Raw genomic sequence first — 22,813 nt, forward strand, 5'->3', positions numbered from 1 at the left:
AAGAGGCCCTTTTAGTGCCCACAGAGCAGAAAGTTAAAAAAAACCCGTTGGTGTTTTATTATTCAGCTATAATTTTTACTCTCACTGTGGTAATGTTTGAACACAAAATTTTGATACAAAAGTAATCCGGTAAGATGCCTGCAACTTCCACGAGACATTAGAGAGGTTGAGGCCGAAGTTTTAAACGCTAAAACGTGTACGTCGGACGTTTGGCGCCGCTTTCCTTTAAGCCTAGAAGTTTGTCAATGGCGTTTGGAATGTCGAGCGTGATTCCATTGACTTTCCAAACGCCATTGTCAAACTTCTACGCTTACAAGATTGCGACGCTCAACGTTTGACGTTCACGTTTTAGAGATGAAAACTTCGGACGCAACCTCTCTAATACCTGGATGTGACTATGCAGACGCGAATTTAGTAGCGAGCGAGAGGTTGAGAGCGATATAGTTCTCACAAAGGAAAACATGCACAAGCGAGAAGCGAGAAATCTCGCTGGTGTGAGCAAATTTCTGGTTCTCGCACACGGGCGGATCTACATAGGGACTAATAGGCTTAAGCCCTGGGCCCCAAATGTCAAGGGCCCACAAAAATCGAATTATTATAAATTTTTAATACTTTTTCATTAACAATGAGCATTTGTCGTGTAATAAAAATCAGTTAATTCGAAAATCTTTGTTAAATGGGCACAGAATGCATAGAAAAACCATTACACAACATTTGCTATACAACAATGGCGTGCCGTGACATTTAATGATAGGGAAACTGTGCAGACCCTTGATAGAATCATTAGAAGCGTTTTACGATATTTTGGTGTGGAGCATCCACCAACTAAACCGCCAGAGGTTAGTGCTCTGTAAAGCGCATGGACGAATGCCTGTAATCTGGTTGCTGTACACGATTCAAATATTTTCGCCGTGGAAGCTGTCCCGTATTCGACAATACGGAGCTTCCGTTGGGAATATGCATACACGAATTTATATTCCAATATACAATAGCAATCTTATCATTTTTTTTCACCTGTAATATAGAAATTTGTAATTAAATTAATTACATATTAGGTAATTAATTATTGGTAAATTAATGTATGCAATTCTCTCCAGACAGTAATGGTATTGATAATCTTGGAAATCGATTAATAATTATAGTAAGATCTTTCATCATTAACCATATTGTGGCTGTACGCCATATTTTTGTACATATGTATTTTAGATTTAATTAGTTTTAATAATTTTCTCTCTTTCTTAACCCTTCTTTCTAACTTCCTTTGTTCATTGTTCTGGCTTTTGGGAACGGGGGCTTCCCACTCCCCACCCACCAGGGGGCCGTGTGGAACAAAGAGTTCGAGTGGAGGACGAGTCAAATCTGGGTCACGAAGGGTCACTTTTTCCCCGGCCGGACACGAAGAAGCACGGACGAAAACGGCGAGCTCGTGAGACGGAATTCTACGAGGGCCGAATGGAGAGCCGTGAGGTGAGGATCTGGATTTTCGAATCAGAGACACCGAAAAGAAATTATAGTAGAAGATATTTAAAACATTGACGAACCCAGAGACACGCAGAATAGAGCACCAGCCAGCATCGAGTTCAGCGAGAACAAGGGTACCCCACTATCCTATCAATTCTTCTCATTTCCTTATCTCTATACTTTTCTATCCCTAGGTTTAAGTTAGTTAAGGATCGCGCGGGTTTCATTAGTATTGTCGGGCAAGTAGTTTCCAAGAAGGTAAGCTACTTGGGTTATTGTTACTAACGGACAGTAAGAGAAATTGGACCGAGGGAATCCAAAAGAACTCATCTGTATATATTGTTTATCGCGAAATTAAATTTGTTTTAATTGAATTCACGTGTCTGAAATCGATTAATAATTATAGTAAGATCTTTCATCATTAACCATATAACGTCTAATTTTCAAAGTTTAGTTTCTAATTTCAAATTTTATTTTGTCTCTCAATGTCGTTACATGTTTATGTAGACTCATATTCCTAATAAACTCCACCATGCAATCTCTAGAGAAAACATGCCAGTCCCAAACCTGGCCTGGAAAAATGAGGAGGGTTGGTTAGATGAGTGTGGATGCGCTAACTATAAAACAACAACACGAATGAAATATGATGTGAATACAAGCAAAAGATAAAAGATGCCGGCTCGGACGTCGCCCGGATAAACAAGGTCCGCGATACCAACCGATCAATCAGAGTTGGGTCAAAAAATTGGCTACCGAAAGAAAGAAAAGAATTCTTCACGCAGCAACACGAGTCCTTTCGGTAGGAACTTGGAATGTCAGAACGTTATGGCCACCTGGAAAACTAGAGCTGCTTCGGAAGGAAATGGAGAGATATCCGGTGGCGTAGCTAGGGTTCTCCGGGCCCGGTGCGAAACCAGATCTGTGAGCACCGACAAAAATTTTCGGCAGGGGTGTCTTTTTTCCGTAATGGCAATCGGAAACGTCCAAACAAAAACAAGTAATTTTTTCTGTAAATTTCGGCTTTTGAATTTATTTATTCCGTTAAAAACATTGCGTTTAGACGTTCAATTTCTTCCGTTTGATAAATGATGCGTTAGGTATTTTTTTGTTTTGTTACGTAAACGGACTAAAATATTTTTGTGTAGTGGTTTATATAGTGTATAACTAGATTACAGTTGAGTTGCTGGTTTTCCTGTGTAATAGGGGCCCCAGCAGCTCGAGCAGCCAAATGCCAAAGTTTGCTTTGTTCTGAAATTTTGCGGTGAAAAATTTTTCGGGTCTTTTTTCCTGTGATTTTGGGCCCCCATGGACCTATCGCTTTCCAGGGGCCCGGTGCGGACCGCACCTACCGCACCCCCCTAGCTACGCCACTAGAGATATCAATGCGACATATTAGGGTTACCAGAGATGCGTTGGACAGCATCGGGAGAACTGAATGGTGGTGAAGTCATCTGGTCGGGAAATGATACAAGACATGAAGCTGGTGTTGGATTTCTGCTTAGTAAAAGAGCACTAGCAGCATTGTTAAGATACAAGATACAATCCAGTTAGTGCAAGATTGATGATGGCAAGGTTTGAATTCGTATTTAACGGGCCCTTTGCTGCGTTTGAATTTGAGACCCCTGGACTTTTTTTTTAAACTCTTTCCGCCCTGTGGGCACTAAGAGGGCCTCTTTTTGCAAGCCATTATGGGTTCGGCCAAGCCCACAATGGGGCGTCCGGGTGGTGAGGGACGGGGCCAGACATAACCGGACGGACCACCCCCCGAAAAATTCCTGGGGATTTTTCGACCGGTCGGGATTCGAACCCGGGTTCCCCAGAGCGGTAGGCTGCCACCTTGACCGCTCGGCCATCCGGCCTTTAGACCCCTGGACTAGAAGGTCCCTCGTCGGTTTTATACAAATATAATCGAATTTTTCTCTCGCTATTCGTAGCTTTTAGTCGACCTGCTGCAAATTATTCTTACTAACTCGGACTCTGAAGAAAATATAGACTACCATAAAACCTGGACATCCTAACCCTCCCGATTTTATTCCCCCTTATTAACTCTTAAATCCTTTGTCCGATTTGCACCAAATTTTTCATAGTTATTCTCTGGAACTCTGAAGAAAATATAGACTTCCATAAAATCTGGACCTGCTCTTCTCCCGATTTGATCCTCTCAACACTTCGCGAAAAACATAACAATGGTAGGCTAATATAATCAAATTGGTAATATGGTTTTCATTTTAACGTTTATCCTTCTTACTTTTTGACTGGGCAATGTCGGATATATCTGCTAGTTACTAATAAAAACAAATAATTACGAATTCTAATAAAAATCTAGTTTTAAAATATCTTTATAAATTTAAAATACTCAAAATTAATTTCATTATTCCTAAAAACTCTTGGAACATTTTCATCCAGGTAATGTTTAAATCCAGACAATTCACTGTTCCGTGAAAAAGCTGTATTCATAAAAGTACAAAATGAAGAATGCGTTGGTAATTCCGGCCGGAACTGTCTCAACTGGGTGCTGAACTGTTCTCAGTAGTTCCGAGTCTAAAGCGGTTCCGATCCGAAACTTCTGTATTTACCTCTATTCCTCAAAACCCAAATCATTTCTCTAAAATTGTCAATTGCCAGATCTTTTTAAGCGCCTAACTGGCATTGCTGTTTGAGTTGAATGAGCAATTTAACCGTTCAGCTATCGGATTGTAAGCGTTTTGCGACTGCTTTCAAGCCGAAATTCATTTTTAAAATGTACGTAATATTCACATTAAAAGGACAACAGCGCCAATTTTCGTCTCAGCGGCTTAATTTTAAAATAAAATTAGTTTCAAAAAGTCAAACCGCGCTCTCGGTACATACTCTTTAATTACAGTATGATTGATATATAAATATTAGATATAAAAATCGAAGTGTGTATTATTTTAAATTTTTTTGCAAATTTGATTCTTATGTTTCTTGACTTTCAAATTTGTTATAACTTATAATCTTACAATTAATTATTTTTATAAGTTTTAATAAATACTCGCTACTCACCTATATACACAAGTTGAAAAAAATATATATTTAAAAAAGAATATTCACAAGATTAATTCTATTGGATGGCATCATCTTCGATCATAACTTACATAAACGAATTACGATTAAATTCAAATTTCAAATTTAAATTTAGTAGTCATTTTGCTTTGGAATTTAACAAAATTAAATTTATTTTAAACTTTTTCGATAGTATTAACTGATATTATTTATTATTCTGTGGAAATTTATTTTATAATTAAAATCTAGTTTTGAAAAATTAGTAAATTTATAACACTAAAGTAGAAAACCATAACTTATGACCATTTTACTCGTTATTGGCATTTACAATTTTTTACAAAACCGATCCATAGCCTCAAAATTATGCCTTTTGCCATTTTATAGTAATTAAAAATAAAAAAAGTTTTTAATAATAAAATATCATAACAGATGGCGCCACACATGGTTTTAAATGTTACCGGGGGAAGTTAAGTAACTTGCTGCAGTTTTTAATTCAATATATTTAATATTTAAAATATCAATTTAACTATATTTTAAATATTGGAAATATATTTTGACTGAATGCGAACTGTTAGCTTACGGAATACCAAAAATTTATGGCAGTGAGGCCAATGACATTAATAAACAACAAATTATTTTTACTTTTGGACTCTCCGTCCTGTGGATACTAGAAAGCTTTTTTCGCATACCCATTGTGGATTCGGCCAAACCCACAATGAATCACAAGAATTCTCTATCGTTGTTTTACATCTACGTTAACACTAAAATTTTAGCCTGAATGTACGTAAGTTAGGGAAAAAATGTGCACACAAAATATGAAAAAGTTATCAATGTAATTAAACACATTTATGCATTTTTTCAGAAAAAGAAATCGAAAACTCAAGTTTTGTGATACAAAAATTAGAAGATAAATGATAAAATGTAGTATAGTACCAGAACAAATAGCTGGCTAGTTTTGAATTTGGTGGGCTATAGTTCGCTGCGTGGCCACTTTAATTTTGCATAGCGTAAACGTCGGTTTACGCCAGTTAACGTATCAAAACTGATAAAATAAGAACTGTTTTAACTAGCTTATAGAGTATCAAAAATAATTTATTATAATACTTTTTATCGTTTATTTTTTTAAGTATATTTTTAGCCTGCGTTCAGAAAACCAGATCTCTTCCGATCCCAGGCTTGCCGGATATTTGGTTCTATACGAGATTATTTATCACTTATATATATTCACAGTTTCCTGAAATCTATGGCTTTTAAAAAATCCAACAATTTAATGGAAAATGTTTTTAGAAAATCAGTGATTTTTTTTATATGTAGTTACCTAACTAAAAATATTTCAATTAGTTAATGAAAACTGAATCCATGTAAACTGTAAAACTAGATGTGTTACTAATACATTAGTAACACATCTAGTTTTACAATTTACAATAAATTCATTTAGATGACGACAAATAAAAACAACAAATGCTGTCAATTATCCATTCTTCTTTAGATAAAAACAACTTTAAATCATTTATTAATTTTAATTTCTTTATTCATTTAATCCATACGGCATACTACAGACAGTATGACCAAAGAGAAGTCATAACAAAATATATTCATATATAACTCTATCATCGTCTAGATGAGATGATAATTTTACAAACCAGCTAAAAAAAAACTATAACAGAATATGAAAAATAAAAGACAAAATAATTTATAAACATAATTACTTTTAAAGAAAACAGTTTCCAAAAAAATTTAGATATTATATGGCTCAAACAGGAGAAAGATACTTTAGGCACCAAAACATAATATTCATTTTATAAAACATTATACTTCTAATTTCAATACTGAATTTCAGTTTTCCATTTATCAAAATTTTTTTCACTAAACCATTAATGAGTTTTAAATCACATTTTTACAGGTCAAAGTTCTTTGCAAGTTTTACTGAAGTTTATTTACTTTGGAATGACTGTCTATTTTTGTACTGCAGTTAATTGTTATACACCAAATATTCAAAAATATTTTCTTATTTTTGCAATTCAAAAATACTTATTTTGATATATGTCATGATATTCTAATTTAGCTATTTCATGTCAGGAATCTTATATACTTCACAATATAAGCTTCTCGGAGATTCGTGAGATTTCAGGTTTTGTGTAGATATATGGTACTTGGCTTATTTGAGAATGTTTTATTGTGTTCATTATTTTGTTCTATTGATTTAACATGTAAATTATGTAGGATGTACTGTACCTTTAATCATACTTATTATTTCCAACACATTGTATTCTAATAGTGACACACTCATGATCTAATCTTGGGGAGCCAAACTGAACAGATAAAAAAAAATTTTTAATGCAAATTCAATATAATTAAAAAAAAGTTTTAATTAGGAAAATTTTTGAAAAATCTTCTAATGTTTGTTTTCCTTTTTCTTTGGAGGGTGCCAGGACCCATTGGTCCCTCTCTGTGTGTGCCACTATGTTCTAATAATCTTAAAAAGAAACAAATAGTAAATACAGGTAGGCCTCCTACAACGCGGTACCTTTAAAACACGTTTTCGCTCCAACGCAATTGGAAAAATGTAAAAATTTTCTTACAATGCAGTTTAGAGTATTTAGAAACGAATTATCTTTCACATAACAGAAAAATCACAATGGATCACATAAGTGCAGTGGAACTTGATGGAACAAGCTCAGACCTTGAAATAAGGCCAGTCAAACATTCTCGAACAACTATAATAAGTGACGATGAGGACTGAATTTGAGCATAACATTGTTTCTTTTTAATTTTGACTTGAAATCATAATCGTTTTTAGTTTTTATATGATGTTGAATTTTATTTAAGCTTTTTATGTACATAAATTTAAAAAATGATGAAAATGTTACACCATAAAAGGCAGTTTTTCTCTTTTTAGAACTGAATCCCAGTTTTTGTATTAAGTTGGTGTCTCCTATAACGTGATTTCCCACAACGCGGTATTTTCAAGGAACATATCTACCGCGTTGTAGGAGGCCTACCTGTATTGAAAATCATACAGAAATAAGAAAAATTAATTTCTACTCTAACTAGTGCTAAATCAATTAAAAATATATTTTTGATGTTTAAAGTTAGTTTATTAAATAAATCATTCCAAATTATTTACATCATAACTGAAATTTTTTAAATGAAATGATATGCTGTAAAGTTACGATTATGTTTTGAAAAATACAAAAAAAAAAAAAAAAATTAATTTAATTCCTTTAAAATGAAAAATCTAAATACAATTTTAAACTTTTTAGAACATTAAATATTTCTGTAGTATTTATATATTATAATAAAATTTTACATTAAGTATGTTTTGAAAAAACAATTCTGCAAAGTATGAAAATTTACTATTAGCAAATATAATTTGTAAGCTTTATTAAAAATGTAAATTCTAAATACAATTTTCTTATAAATACATATTCAGATTTTATTGTTTTTATCTATAAAATTTTGAAAAACAACTAAAAACTTCAGTTTTGATATAAAATATAATTTATAAAATGGTTGCATAAGAAATATGGATACAACTCAAAAAAAACTTTATGATTATGTCTATTTACATTTGAGTCATTGAAGTATGAATTAAATGGATTTCAGATAATGTATGTACAATATGTTTACAAATATCAATGGACTACAGGATTTAAAGGTTCGGCCTTGATGTTAGACAGATCCAAACGAGAATCTAGCTCATCATCAACTTCTCCGACAACAGCTCTGAAAAAGTAATATATATTTACATATATTTTATCCATTTAAGTAAATTCTTTATTCAAAATGTAAAGAAATAAATTTAATTTAATGAGTAAAACAGCAAGGCTGTATTTGGAACAAGACTATGTCTCAGAGACTCACTACTAAGTGGGATCATTTCGACACCGTGGTGGGTCTTGTTCATATTCTCCAATCATCTTCGGTATCACTGGTTTTGAGCGCAATCATTCAAACTTTGCCGGCCACAGCCATGACCACGAGGTCAACCACGATGCATTTTCAGTGAAATTTACCTATCCAATGTTGAAATTTCTCTCCGTTGCATGACGCCCCAGGTTGAATTTTTGTCAATGTGAAAATTTCCCGTTTTTGAAAAAAATAATGGTGGCTATTGTATCATTCGAAATTATTTTTTTATTTTGCATAAATGAAATATATATATTAATAAATGTAAAAAGAAAAATATTTATATTTCAGAAGTTAGTTTTAATATAAAATTATAACAACGTGCCATCTAGTTTCAAAAAGTTCCGATGATGAAACGAGATATCTCTGGTCAATCGGTCAAGGTTAGCACGTGGTGACCAGAAATTTGGGGGGAATAACACAGGACAACTAAATGGGTTTTTTCAAAGATTCGTTTGTCAAAATTCAATTTCACAATATTCGTATTTCCAACTTACCAACCAGCAACACATGCACAAATCTTGCACTACTGCCTGTTTGTAGAGAGTGTTGCCATTTTCTATTTTATTTTATCTCAGTTCTTGGTCCCCTGACTACCTACAAGTCTGGTTTTTTTATGTGCGCATGATTTGGGCACCTAATACTCTGTGCCAAATTTTAACTCCTGACATGTACTCCTTCATACCATCAAGCTGGTAACACAGCAGGCAGTACGATTGTATAAAGAAGACATAGTCTTGTCAATAATAAATAATAATTAAGAATAAATATGTTTAAGTTAACTAAGATTTAAAATATATCTCAGACATACCAAAAATATTAAAGCATTTCAGTTAAAGCTACACATGGCTAAACTAAACATTTTAAAATGCTATTCACAATGCTATTAAATTATTATTTAATTCCATTAAATATTTAAGTATATGTTTAATGTTTTTAAATTTCTAACTTAATCATCCTCAATCATTAAAATAAAATATAAAATTTAACATTTTTATTTTTAGTGTTTTACAATTGTATAATATGTATAAGTATAATCATATTTTTTGAGCTTAAAAAATTTAGATGTAATTTTAACTTTTTAATAGATTTCTGAAATAAAGGCATAATATCATAGCATACGTTAAACATATACTTAATGAAAAAATTAATTTGTTTATTGTAAATCCATTAAAAAAAATATGAAAATTGATTTCAGTTCAAAAAGAAAAAAACTGTTTCTTGATTTTGTATTAAAATAATTATATATATATATTAGAGGAGCAAACAACAATGATATTTTATCCAAAATTTATTTCTTTTTAACTATGTAAATTAATAAAAATCATCCAACTATCTTCTTTGTTATTTGGAAGATCAGTTGTTCAGTTTGGAAGATCAGATCTTTAGTTCAAAATTTTCTAAATGGAACTTTTGAAACTTCATTTCACACATTTAAAGTTTAGAAGCATCTACACCAAACACATTAGTTTGTGCAGTGTTGCATTCTCTCTGAAACTCATAAAGCATAATATGCTTAATATGCTTTTCACCTGAAAACATTCAACTTGATTTTATTCAAACAACATGTGAAGTGAGGAGTTTAAAATAAGTTTCTAAACAAAAAATACAATCTCACTTTAGCAAAAATGTGTTAAATTTCACAACTGTTATAATTAAATCACACATCTATGCTAATTATATTGTTAAAAGTACCCAAAAACATTTCTGTTCAACCTAATATAACCTTTACTTATTAACCATGGCATCCAAGAAGTACTGTATATGGAAGATTATATTATTGACAATTGAGAAAAAGGAACTTATTTTGAAGCATGAAAGATGATATATGTATTACAGATCTGGTGGTCTTGTTTAAGACGCCAAAGTTGACAGTGTGCCATCAGTAAATACAGTTTTCATTTTATATAGTATTTATGTATTTTATTTATTGTTTTTGCATTTTAACATATCATTAGAGCATTTACTTGTGTTATTTTTTATCTTACATTATGTGTAATTGGTGTTTTAAATTTATTGAAATGGATATTGCTTAAGGTTTGGAATGGATTAATTCACTTTCCATTATTTCTAATGGGAAAAATTGATTCAGACTTTTAATGGCCTCCTGAATGAATTAAATTCAAAATAAGAGGCACCACTTTAATACTATGTGAAAAGCAATAACAGACCATTTGCTGAATATTTTTATCATTGTCAGTTTCAGTCCCTCACCATCTGGGCACTCCATTCTGGTCAAACCTATGATGGGCTTGCTAGGCCCTTTTAGTATCCATAAGGTGGAGAGTTAAAAACACTTGTGAGTATTAATTTAAATACAATAATTTGAAAAAATTGTCTACTGTGTACATATTTAATGATACTCATAACAAAATTTGCATAAAGTATGCACTAAGAGCACTTTTGGTACCCACATTGTGGATTCAGCCAGGCCTACAATGGAGCAGCTGAGTAGTGAGGATCACACCTGACAAGACTACCTCTAAATTCCTGTGGTTTATTATCCTACTTGAATTCAACTCTTCACCATCTGGCCAGCATTTTTTTTTTTTACTGAGTATGGGTTACCATCCAAAGACACCCCCTATACCTAGCATCTCTGCTGTAAAGGATTCTACAGTTACAAAGACAGATGACTAATGTTACTTGCTAGAAAAGCCATCATGAAACAGGTTTTAGAAAACAGAGTTCAACATAAATGGACAGACTATCCCCTGAAAAATTTCTGGGGTTTTTTGGTCCATACAGATTTCAGTTCCTGGTCCCTGGTTCCCTTAGAGCAGTCCCTGGCTATCATACAGTGACAAGTAACATTTAAAATATTTTGAAAGAACCATATTTTCATAAAACACCTGTACTTAAATGAAAATGTTTATATTGTTAAAAATTATTCTCAAAATATGTTGTCAGTTAATAAACAATTAGACATGTATGTGTCTAATTGTTTATTAACATACATGATACACAAACAGCACATTAAGTATCATGCTTAGTAATGACAATATCATTAATATGTTATTCACTATCATTTACTAGGTGTATAAGCTTAATTCCACTGTTTGCTAATAGATGGTGTCAATGAGCGTATTAAGCTACAATGGAGACACCATACTTTTTTTTTGATGATTCTGACATCTGTCAACATTAATCAGTGCACATCATCAGCAATTTCATACAACAGCATACATTTTTCCTTTGGTAATCATGTCTAGTTTTGTGCCAGAAAAGAGTGTATGTGGAAAGCTCTGCTTTTCTGCTTCAATTTGAAGAAATCGGCTGCTGAAGCACACCGAATGCTTGTGGAGGCCTATGGTAACAGTGCTTTATCAGAAACCATGTGCAGAGATTGGTTTTGTCAGTTCAAAGATGGCAATTTTGACCTGAGTGACAAGAAGTGTGAAAATCAGCCCAGGAAGGTTGAGGACCATCAATTGCAGACTCTTTTGGACGAGGACAATACCCAATCAAAAAAAATGCTTGCTAAGAAATTGGGTATTACTCAACCAGCCATTTCCATGTGTCTACGTGCCATGGGAAAGATCCAAAAGATCAGAAAATGGGTGCTGCATAAACTGAACAATAGGCAGATTGAGAGACGCCAAAAAACATGCAAAATCTTGCTCACCAGACAAAAAAGAAAGTTGTTTCTTCATTGGATTTTAACTGGCGACGAAAAATGGATATATTTCGAGAATCCTAAATGCAAGAAATTGTGGGTTGATCCAAGCAAACCATCAACATCTTCCCCAAGACCAAATTGCTTCGGATGGATGACAATGCTGTGTGTTTGGTGGAATCAGCAGGGTTTCATCTACTGCGAACTGTTGAATCCTGGTGAAACTGTCAATGCTCACCGCTACAACCAACTGATCAAATTGCACCATGTTCTGCATGAAAAAAAAGGTCAGATTATCAGCAAAGACACGACAAGCTGATTTTCCTCCACAACAATGCACCATCGCATGTGTCAACATTGGTCCAAAACTACTTCGAGACACTCAACTGGGAGGTGCTACCCCATCTCACTTATTCACTAGACCTGGCTCCTTCTGACTATCACCTGTTTTCATCAATGGGCCACACACTCGCTGAGTGGCACTTCGATTTTTACGAAGATCTCCAAAAATGGCTTGATGAGCGGTTTACATCGAAAGAGAAGGAATTTTTTTGGCATGGTATCCACACATTGCCTGAGAGATGGAAAAAATGTGTCACTAGTGAGAGAAAGTACTTCGAATAAATTTGTTTTTGCTTTCTATGAAAAAAACATGTGTTTTTCTGACTAAAAGACAGCGGATTTAAGCTTATACACCTGGTAATGCTTCAGTAAAAATGAAATCCATACTTCAATATATTGACAGTTATTTGGGAGTATCTTTATATTGATGCAAAATCTGTAATATATAAACTTCAGTAGGAAATATTCAGTTCTTCAAAAAATTTTAACACTAATAATAACATATTTGCTATATTTGTAGTGGCAAAATGTCCTCTGCATAATTCTCCATTATGTACAAGAAGTCGTGATCAAATTTTGGAGTTCTCAAAAAAGTACGATCCTATTACCCCTATTATAGTAATTGAATGTTTTCTCCACATAAGTGTTAACATTTTTGAAGTACTCTATACTGGGAATCACAACTGTATTTTGAAGAGAATTATAAATTGTCAAAAAATGTTAAAAGTTGTAAAAAAAAAATCAATAAAATAGTCAACATCTCAAGAATTGCAAAGAGCATATGTAGGATTAAGTAAATTTAAACAAATTTGAGTTATACAGTATTAACTTAGATTCATTCCACTGTACTATTTTAGTTGATTTTCCTTAGTATTTTTCATGTAATGTATTCTAAAAATACATTTACCTCAAGTCATAATAAAATTAACAAAAAATTTTTATTTTTAACATTCAATGGCAATTTACAATTACATTAGAATTTCAAAACTTGACTGTGGGTTAAATTAATCAAAGACATTATTAGCAAACTTCAATCTCAATAATTTATCACAAATATCTTAATATGATAAACAATATTAAACGTTGAAAAATAAAACTTACATGTTGTCACCACGAATGATATAGAGACCAAGAACAACCTGTTCGACACCTTGTGTTGAACTATATACTCTTTCATGACTTTCATCCAGAATTAAATTGATTGTTTGATCAAAACCTTTTAAAGTTCCCTAGTATTTAAATAAAAATAAAATATATTAAACTCCTAAAACAATTTGAAATAAACACATGGTATCCCAAATTAAATTTGACATTTCTCAGCTGGCTACAGCAAAAACTATTCATCAGAAAATCAGGAAAGTTTGGGAATGCCTTAATGAGATGATGATAATTTTTTCTAAAGAAAAAAAGTTAATTTCAAAAACCACCACTAGAGGACATAACTTTAAAGATTGTAACAGGGTATTGTATGTGTGGAGGTACATTTATGAAAAATCGGGCAACGTTAATATATATTAATTCATCTCAGACACTAGGTACATCTTTAAAAATGCCTATATATGAGAGGGTTATGTATTTATGATTTTTACCGTATTAATTTTTGTATTCGTTATGTGTTGTTCAAAATTTTTTCAAATATGTTTTGTTTGTTCCAAGCATTCCATTTTGGAATTTGTTTTGTTAAAAACCTGAAGCTGGCCTTGCATAATACCGAAAACATTTAAAGTTTTACGTTACTGGTGTTTAAAGGTTATTGATTGGTTTGATTAGCTCCTGTAATTCAAGAAGAAGACAGTTTTAATCTGAAAGCTCCATAGGAAGTCTAGCCGATTACATAATCCCTGGCATCATTCATCTGATGAAACATCATACAAAACTTTACAATACCCTCACAGATAATACAGAACCAATATCTCAAACTATGCCTAGGCCTCTCCCACTCCCCCAACAATATTATCACCCTCCATACAGCAAACAAACCCAACATCACCACCAGGTTCCATCATTGCATTATCGAACAGTACAGCATGTACTCTAGGAAAAATAATATAGATCCCTTACTTAGTGAGATATTACAAATCATTCACTCAGATAAAGGTATCTCATTCAGCAATCTCTCTAGTCCAAATGTCTCACGCCTGAACACATCAACACAATATAATCCAAAACAGTTGCATCCAGTATAACATCTGTTCTGAAGATAACAAGAATCATCTCATCCTCATGAATAGTCTAGCTTTCCAACAACACAACTTAGCCCCAGAGGTTCTTCAAGATAATTTCAATGAATAGATTCATCCTCAGAAATATGAAGTACTAATTGCTACAGACAGTTCCAAAAATAATGAGTCTGTCACTGTAGCCTATGTTAACATAATGAACATAACACATAACATCCCAGTACCTTTCACCCTCCATCTCAAAATGAGCATCTTCACAGCCAAGAGAGATGCCATCCTTCAAGCAATCTCCTATGCAGTAAAAGTTAACAAACAGACCATCTGCACAGACTCGAAGACCACTTTGGAAAGCATGAATTAACCAAATAAATTCTCCAATTCAATCACTACTAATATTCTTGCAGCTCTCCCCTGAATCAAAACCTTTCCCCCAGCATCATCTTCATATGGACTCTGAGCATGTAGACATTACTGTCAACGAAAAAAACAGACAAGCTTGCTAAGAGCAAACCTTGCACCACCAACAAAACAAATATCATCTTCCCAGGTTTCCTCACCATCACTAAAAAGGACATAAAAGAAAAAAATGAACCAAATATGTATCTACCATAAAAGGGAAGCCTATCCATGGCTGGAAGAAAGCTCTGACCCCATTTACAAAGATCTAGATAAACAAACCATTCTTATCAACAGAGTTCGTACTACTACTCTTCTTACCAACCACTTCTTGCATAAACAAAACCTAGCTAGACAAGACAAATGTCACTACTGTCATTCCAAATCTGGTAACACCCTCCATAGATTGGATAAATGTGTCATCTTCCAAAAGACCAGGAATCTCCTCTTGGCAAATTTGGACATCAAAGGCAATAGTATCAAGAAAATTAGTGACTATCTCATGCATGCGGACACCCAAAAATACCAGGAATAATTTTGTGGAGGGTGGGAGGTTTGTAGTATGTGTATCTGCTGCTAGATGTCAGTAGACAAAATCTTCTGGAATCAGTATGCAAAGTAGCATTAGTGTGTCAAGACTTGTTGTCCCATTGCAATTTTTTTTGTGAGAGTTGTTTTTCATTTTTGTTAAAAACGTGATATCAGATTTTAAAGTGCAATGCACTGCTGTGAAATTTTGTTTCCTGTTAGGGAGAAGTGGATCAGAAATGGTTGAAATGATCCAATGTGCTTACAAACAATATGCCATGAGTAATACAAGGGTTTACGAGTGGTTTTCCTGCTTTCAAAAAGGAGAAATGTCTCTTGAAGATCAACCTAGGTCTGGTTGTCCATCCAATGTTCAAACTGATGAAAATGTTGAGAAAATTTGCAAGCACATTAACGAAGATAGTCATTGAACCATCAATGAACTCGTTGACTTGTCTGGGATTTCATGGCATTCGATTCAGCGAATTTTGTCACAAAAACTCAGCAAAAGAAGAGTTTCTGCAAAGTTTGTTCCACACTTGCTGACAGCCAATCAGAAAGGCAATCGCTTGGCAGGTTGTCATGCTTTGAAAAACATTTGGAAAATGATCCAGACTTGTTTTCTAAGGTACCTGTGATGAATCATGGCATTATAGTTATGATCTGTAAACCAAACGTCAATCCAGCCAGTGGAAAACATCAGGATCTCCTCATCCCAAAAAGCAAGACAAGTGAAGTCAAATGTGAAAACCATGTTAATCTGTTTTTTTTTTTTTTGATGTGAAAGGAATTGTTCATTCTGAATTCATCCATGCAGACAAGACAGTGATTGGTTTTTCCATCATGACAATGTGCCCTCTCACAAGGTGCTTCCATGCAGCAGTTTTTGACAAGAAATGACATGACCCTCCTCCCCTTATTCATCTGATCTTGCACCTTGCAATTTTCTTTTTTTGTTTTCCAGGATGAAGAGGGAATTTAAACGGAAGTGATTTCAGACTACAGAAGAGCTGAAAGCAAAAAATGACAGTGGTGCTAAGAGGCATTTCGGAACAGGAATTTTCTAGTGTTTTGAACAATGGAAAAACATTTGGACAAGTGTATTGAGGCTAATGGAGAGTGTTTTGAAGAAGATTAAAGTATGAAGTTGTTAAAATAAATACATAAATTTTTTGGAATTTTTTCTGTTATTTTTGGGCTCCCCCACATATTCAAATAATAATAAGTTTATGTACTGTACATTAAAAGTCTTTTTCAACAAATATTCAAAATAGTATTGATACTAGGGAGCACCACTGCTCCAGCTACTATCAAATCAATGGTGTCAACAAGTTTAGAGACTGCATCGTACATATTACAAAAAATAATAATAATTACGTACATTACAAGTCCTCCTCATCGTATATACAAAAGACTATCAATACTAGGGAATGCCACTGCTCCATCTGCTAGACTGTCAGGGCAACATAGTTGTGTAGCTACTGCCCAACCGAAACTCAATCAATTAATTGCATTACAGATATCTGTCTAATGTGAACAAAACATGATGGCCACCATTGTCTGCTACAACCTGAAAGGATAAAACAGGCAGTTCAAAAGTTGCATGTCTTGAAATGTTATGCTGTGCACATATCATGCTACGTTGTCCTTAAGATCTAACAGCAATGTTATGGGATCATGATAGACCAAGTCTTTGAGATAGCCTCAGAGCCAAAAGTTACATGGATTTAAATCTGGGGATCTTGCAGGCCAATATGCCACTATTTCAGTTTGAGAAGCACCACTAGTGGTGATTTTTGGAAATAACTTTTTTTGCTCTAGAAAAATTCCCATCATCTCATTAAAGCATTCCCAAATTTTCATGATATTCTGATAAATAGTTTTTGCAGTAGCCAGCTGGGAAACATCAAACTTAATTTGGGACACCCTATACTTTAAAATATGATTTAAAAACACATTTAAAATACTTGTGTGTTCACAGAATAACATTATATAACTTAATAAGTTAAATATTCAAAATTTAATGGTATTTCTAACAACCTTTGTGATGACTATATTTTACAAATATAATCAATAATCAAGTGAAATCTTGTTAAGCCAAAGTTTCAAAGGTAAAAAATTCCCTGTTTTTAAGTTAGGGTTTCAAGTTAAAAAGTTTAATACCAAATTTTCTCAAATTTTTCTATGGCAGTAAATTTTCCATTATCAAGCCATTTCTCAAGAATCTGTTCATAGAAGGATTACAAAGTTGTATATAATTTATGGCACTTTTGAATGCATTGTCAAGATGTCTTGTGCCCAAATCAGAATATCATTAAACACACTGTATCAGTAAAAGGATGTCAATGCAAGGTTATAATGGCATGGTGTCATGTTTGCATGGAGCCATAGTGTTTGCTTATCTTAATCATCTGTATTAACAGGAAGTACAGTATACTCTCAATTATCTGGGCTAATCACAGGCAATGGAGGAATGGATAATGTAAAAACATGGATAATCTGCAAGTCTGTTTTATTGAAAGCAATCAACTTTTATTTAGTTTTAATTTCATTTTAAATTTAATATAGGTTATATATTATCAGGAGTCATTCTGGAAAATTTTAAAAACTGCTAATCATTTTGAATGTTTTAAATTTTTTTTTGCCACTTCAAATTATTTATTGCCACCAGTTTTATTTACTAATCAATGAAGTTGCTGGTAAACTTAAAATTTTGGAGTCTAGAAAGCAAATATAACATGTTAAGCTGTCCCTTAAAAATAAAAATTATTTTTTGAATAATTTTTTAATGAATAATCCCAAATATCACATTTGATCACAATGCTTAAATGGTTTTTCATAGGTTCTGTCATGTCAAAATTTTTATGCTTTAGCCTACTGAAAAAGATCAGAATGGGGGGAAATGTCATTCCAAAAACTTCCATAAATTTTCTATCAGTCAATAAAAAACCCCCAAGATTGAAATGCTGGGTGGCATTGCATGAAAACTGTCTTCAGTTCTCAGTGTCACTTTTTGCTTTTCTGTCCAAACTTGCTGCTCAACATCATGACATTGCTAGATATGTGGTGCACAGGACTCCCACAGGACAGCACACAGGAGCTCAACATTCTGCTGCTTTTCCTGAAGAATGCTTTTTGATTCAATTTCATGCTGAATGTTAAAATAAGTGGAATAATGTTTTTATTACCAATATTATATTTTTATCACCACGTTAATAAAAATTTTGACAAGTGGCAATTTTGGCATTATAGTACAACACTTGCATTATGAATAAAATACATTAGTTTTGTTGAAACCATGTCTTCTATTTCTTGTTTTGTTTGATGTCACAACTTGGTGAATTTAAAGACACTTGGCAAAATTCATCAATATTTATTTCATAAATTGTAAAGTTTATGAAATAAATATCAATGAATTTTGCCAAATTTACAATTTATGAAATAAATATTGATGAATTTTGCCAAGTGTCTTTAAATTCACCAAGTTGTGACATCAAACAAAAAAATAAAATAAAATACATTTTGAGAGCAATAATTAATTAATAAGCTTTGGATGTAATCAGAATTTTATAAAACTTTCAACATAAACAGAAAATTCAGAAAAATTCTTGTCTGAAAGAAAAATCAATTTCTTGTATTATTAACTGAGAATGGAAGGTTTCCACCTAGATATCACAATAAAATGTCATCAATTTTGTAACATTAATGTTTTATTGATAAAAACATGATTCAAAATATTTTCTTCAAACAATTTTATAACTTATTTAATTAAAAAAAAAAAATAATAATAATACAGTATACACATAATTACAGCATATTTCTCAAGAGCATATTTTAAATATCAAGTGTATTATAATAAATCCAACATTATGTTTAAATTAACAACTTATAAATAAATCTAAATTCCCAGATTACTTTCAGGGTATATTTTAAGCTAATCAAGCAGTGTAATTCAATCAAGAGCTAAGCAGTGAAGCTACCACATGAGCTAACATTAATAATTAGAATTAATTTTGAAATTTAATGTATTAATCTGGCAGTTTAGATTTAGACTGGTTATAGAATTCAGACTTTACTTATATTGTTTATTTAATACATCTAGATGTACTTACAACAATGTTTCTGCCATCAGCAGTTATTATTGATACGGTATCTAAAATAAAATGTAAAGAATAATCTTGCTATTTTAAATAACATGTACTAAAATTTAAAGGGGATACTATAGATTTACCACCTATAAAATTTTGAGACTGAGTATATTTCTGAACTGAGGGGACTGAGATGAGTTCAACAATACCCTACTTTGGACCGGAGATGAAAAATATGAAAGTTATCATACTTTTTTCCGGCGATTGTGCAATGATCGGAAGTCGCGTTGCTCTCTCCACTAAGCCTATCGTGTTTTTAACAGATAGTCCGACAAGTAGGCCATATATACCTTCAACAGAGGCAGATGTTGATCCACAAGTACACTGATCATCTGCAGTTCAAGTTACATTCTTTTCGCACACCCTCATGCTCCTTGGGACCTATGGTCCCTCAGCCACCGACACGCTCGTGGTTGGCTAGTACTACGCACCACTATCGCGGCTTGTCAATAAACCTAACCTATCCCTCCGGGAGATGACCGTGACCACTAGGCGGTGGAAAAATCTAAAATGACATGGAATGCACTGAGAAAGGCAAGCAATTGTAAATATGATAACTTTCATATTTTTCGTCTCCGGTCCAAAAATAGGATATTGTTGAGCTCGTCTCGGTCCTGAGTTCAAATATATACTCAAAGTCCCAAAATTCCATAGGGAGTACAGCCAATTTAAAACTTAAGGTATAAGTTTATAAAATTACACCTTTTTTTACACCCTGTCTCTATTGAAAACATAATTAAGAGGGAAAAAAAAAGTGTATATTTTATAAACTTATAGCATAAATAAAATTTAGAGACAAGAATTAGCAATAGAAAGAATTCATTACTTAAATATCTAGTGTAATTCCTATATTCAAATTATTCTTAAATCAGTTAGCATTAAATAACACAAATCAATCTATTGTATGAATATAAATCATTTTCAAAAGGATACGATTAACGTAACTTTCCAATGCTGAAGCCATTAAGTTAATTGTTAATTCAAAATTAATAAAAAAATTTAATTTGTACACGGAAAACACAAAACCACGTTGTTCAACTCACAAATACGAATTCATTGACAAATAACGTCACTCATACGAAAGTCGTCTGAAAATAGCCCAAATATAACTTTTTATATATTTTATTTTTGTCACCTTAATAATAATAAATAATTTTACTAAAATAAAAACTTATACAAAAATTTAAAAAATATATTAAAAAATAAATATTAAATTGTCTTATAAAAAATGCCTTTAAAACAAATTTCAAATTTTGAAGGTACAGTACATAATTCAAAAAATCGTTTCGTATTTTACAGTTTATTTCTCAAAGAAAATTCAATATTTTTAATTTTTTAAGTTGAAGAACTAACCCAGTAGACACCTTCAAATTATGCATTTCGAAAGAACTTGTATGCAACCTGGAAATAGATCGGGTATCTTTTGCTTCTTCGGATATCCCTTTAGTCATTTTATTTTTTCTTTTATTTTTTTGAACAAATGACATATGCAGAATGTTTCTTTATTAACAAAAAGCAGTCTTAAAAATTTTATTTTCTGATAGTAAGAATAATATTAATTTTATAAGCATAGGAACCACTGCGGACCCCTAAGTATTTTCGGATCCAGGTAAAAATTCCTTCGACGGATCTGCTTCCTAGATCAGCACATTAACATTAAGAGTAGTGTGTATCTTAATAATAAATGTGTTATTGAAGTACTCACCAGTGGTCTTCCATATTCAATAAGATGATGATGGCCTGTTCCCCTCGTCGCTGGAGAAAATCCACTTCTAATGTGTAGCAGTGGATTTTTCAGGAAGAAAAACAAGCAACTGCTTATTTTGCTTCCTGTCCTGCTCTAAGAGGATCACGTCAGGAACCTTCTCCTTTTTATTTGCATTTTTTTAAAATTATTTTTCGTTATGAAGCAGTGGCGTAGCGTGGGTGTCAGCAGCCCGGGGCAGATGAAAATTTCGCCGCCCCCTTATTTAGGTATCTCGATTCAAAAGACTAAAATATACAGTAATTCCAAAGAACTTTTCGGCAAAGAACAATCGTCATTATTGTGTATTGTACAGGTGTATTGTGTATTTATTGTGAAATTCTGCCGCCCCCTAAAAGTGCCGCCCGGGGCGGGCCGCCCCCACTACGCTACGCCACTGTTATGAAGACAATATACATCAAATTTTTGTTAGAAAGCATTGTGAGACTGTTTTTCGTGCGACGTTACCAATAACAAATTGTTCAGGTGAAAGATCCTTCAGCATACTGAAGCGTGCAAAAAATTATTTGAGTGCAACGTTAAAGTAAGAGAAACCGGCAGATTTAAGCCTTATGTTTATTGAGAATGATAAATTTCAGAAATTGTCGTGATTTCGGAAGGAGTTGTAATATATATTATAAACTTTGCAATCAACTAATTTTATTTATTAATGTTAAATTAATTGAATAAATTAACGATAAATGAGTATAATTCTTCTTCCAATTTCTTTCTTCTGACTTCCTTTTTTTTTTTATTTTTAGTTGCAAGAGACCGTAAAAATTGTAAATTGCTTGGAAACACTTCGAAGATAAGGTAGCAGTCCAGATTTCTCTGTCACGGCATCACTGCAAACAAAGCCGACGATGTTAGCGTGCACTGATCTTGTTTAAAAAATTATACGAACAACTTATGGTACTCCAGATCATACTTTACTCTAAACTGACAACAGATGCGACTGACGTTTACCCATTTACGTATACAAAGCACTCCATTATTATTATTATTTTATTATTGCAATTAGCCCAATTTAATGCTTACCAGTTGCTATGTTAATATCGGTACGAAAATTTTATTAATTATGTTATGTAAAGATATGTAGATGTTTGGTGTTTGTTTTAATTCATATAATTGTTTATTCAGTTTATCGTATCATTGTAGCATGTACTGAAGAGGAGTTACAGCCCGAAATGAATTTACAGTAAGAGGTTTTAAATATACTGGATGATATTCTTGTCTGCTTAGTCCTTGTCAGACAGAAGAAATATTGCTGTTTACATCGGAATTCGAAAAATACGTTTTTTAGTTTTCTAAATTTTCGATGTATTTCTGAATTAATAAATATTAAAAAACTTAAACATTTGATTCAAACATAACCAACAACAGACTTACTTATTAATTTTAATTTTATTCAATTCAAACCTCCCCGTTGATAATAGGCCGCCTATCCGCGCTGCCATGTAATAGA

The 22,813-nt window shown here is 32.8% G+C and overlaps 2 protein-coding genes across 3 annotated transcripts in view; both read right to left on the reverse strand.

The window, feature by feature from the left end:
• Positions 1 to 4,603, reverse strand: part of LOC136975875 (IQ motif and ubiquitin-like domain-containing protein) — a 31,020-nt gene extending 26,417 nt beyond the window's left edge. Inside the window, exon 1 of one of the 2 annotated variants that reach the window (XM_067271020.1) lies at positions 4,486 to 4,603. The gene's annotated coding sequence lies outside the window, so the exon portion shown is untranslated. Of the gene's footprint in view, positions 1 to 4,037; positions 4,059 to 4,485 lie in introns of those variants that run through there. The other variant, XM_067271022.1, reaches the window with a different exon arrangement.
• A 3,413-nt stretch (positions 4,604 to 8,016) lies between these two features.
• On the reverse strand, positions 8,017 to 19,936 carry LOC136975918 (U6 snRNA-associated Sm-like protein LSm8). Its single transcript, XM_067271083.1, has 4 exons — positions 19,895 to 19,936; positions 19,569 to 19,637; positions 13,454 to 13,581; positions 8,017 to 8,211 (listed from the first exon to the last, which is right to left on the reverse strand). Exons 1-4 carry the CDS (start codon positions 19,934 to 19,936, stop codon positions 8,121 to 8,123), a joined length of 330 nt encoding a protein of 109 aa, XP_067127184.1. The 3' UTR covers positions 8,017 to 8,120.
• Positions 19,937 to 22,813: the final 2,877 nt, after the last annotated feature.

The sequence above is a fragment of the Centruroides vittatus genome, unplaced genomic scaffold, assembly GCF_030686945.1.
Source record: "Centruroides vittatus isolate TY-2023 unplaced genomic scaffold, ASM3068694v2 contig_391, whole genome shotgun sequence".
In the NCBI taxonomy this organism is placed as follows: domain Eukaryota; kingdom Metazoa; phylum Arthropoda; class Arachnida; order Scorpiones; family Buthidae; genus Centruroides; species Centruroides vittatus.

Bases quoted from the DNA above. Each gene is read 5' to 3' on its own strand.
- LOC136975918 (XM_067271083.1), bottom strand. From the start codon at position 19,936: ATGATCAGTGTACTTGTGGATCAACATCTGCCTCTGTTGAAG. The intron at 19,638-19,894 runs GTATATATGGCC...TATTTAAAATAG, and splicing joins AACATCTGCCTCTGTTGAAG to CAAGATTATTCTTTACATTT. The intron at 8,212-13,453 runs GTAAGTTTTATT...TTACTTTTTCAG, and splicing joins ATCATTCGTGGTGACAACAT to AGCTGTTGTCGGAGAAGTTG.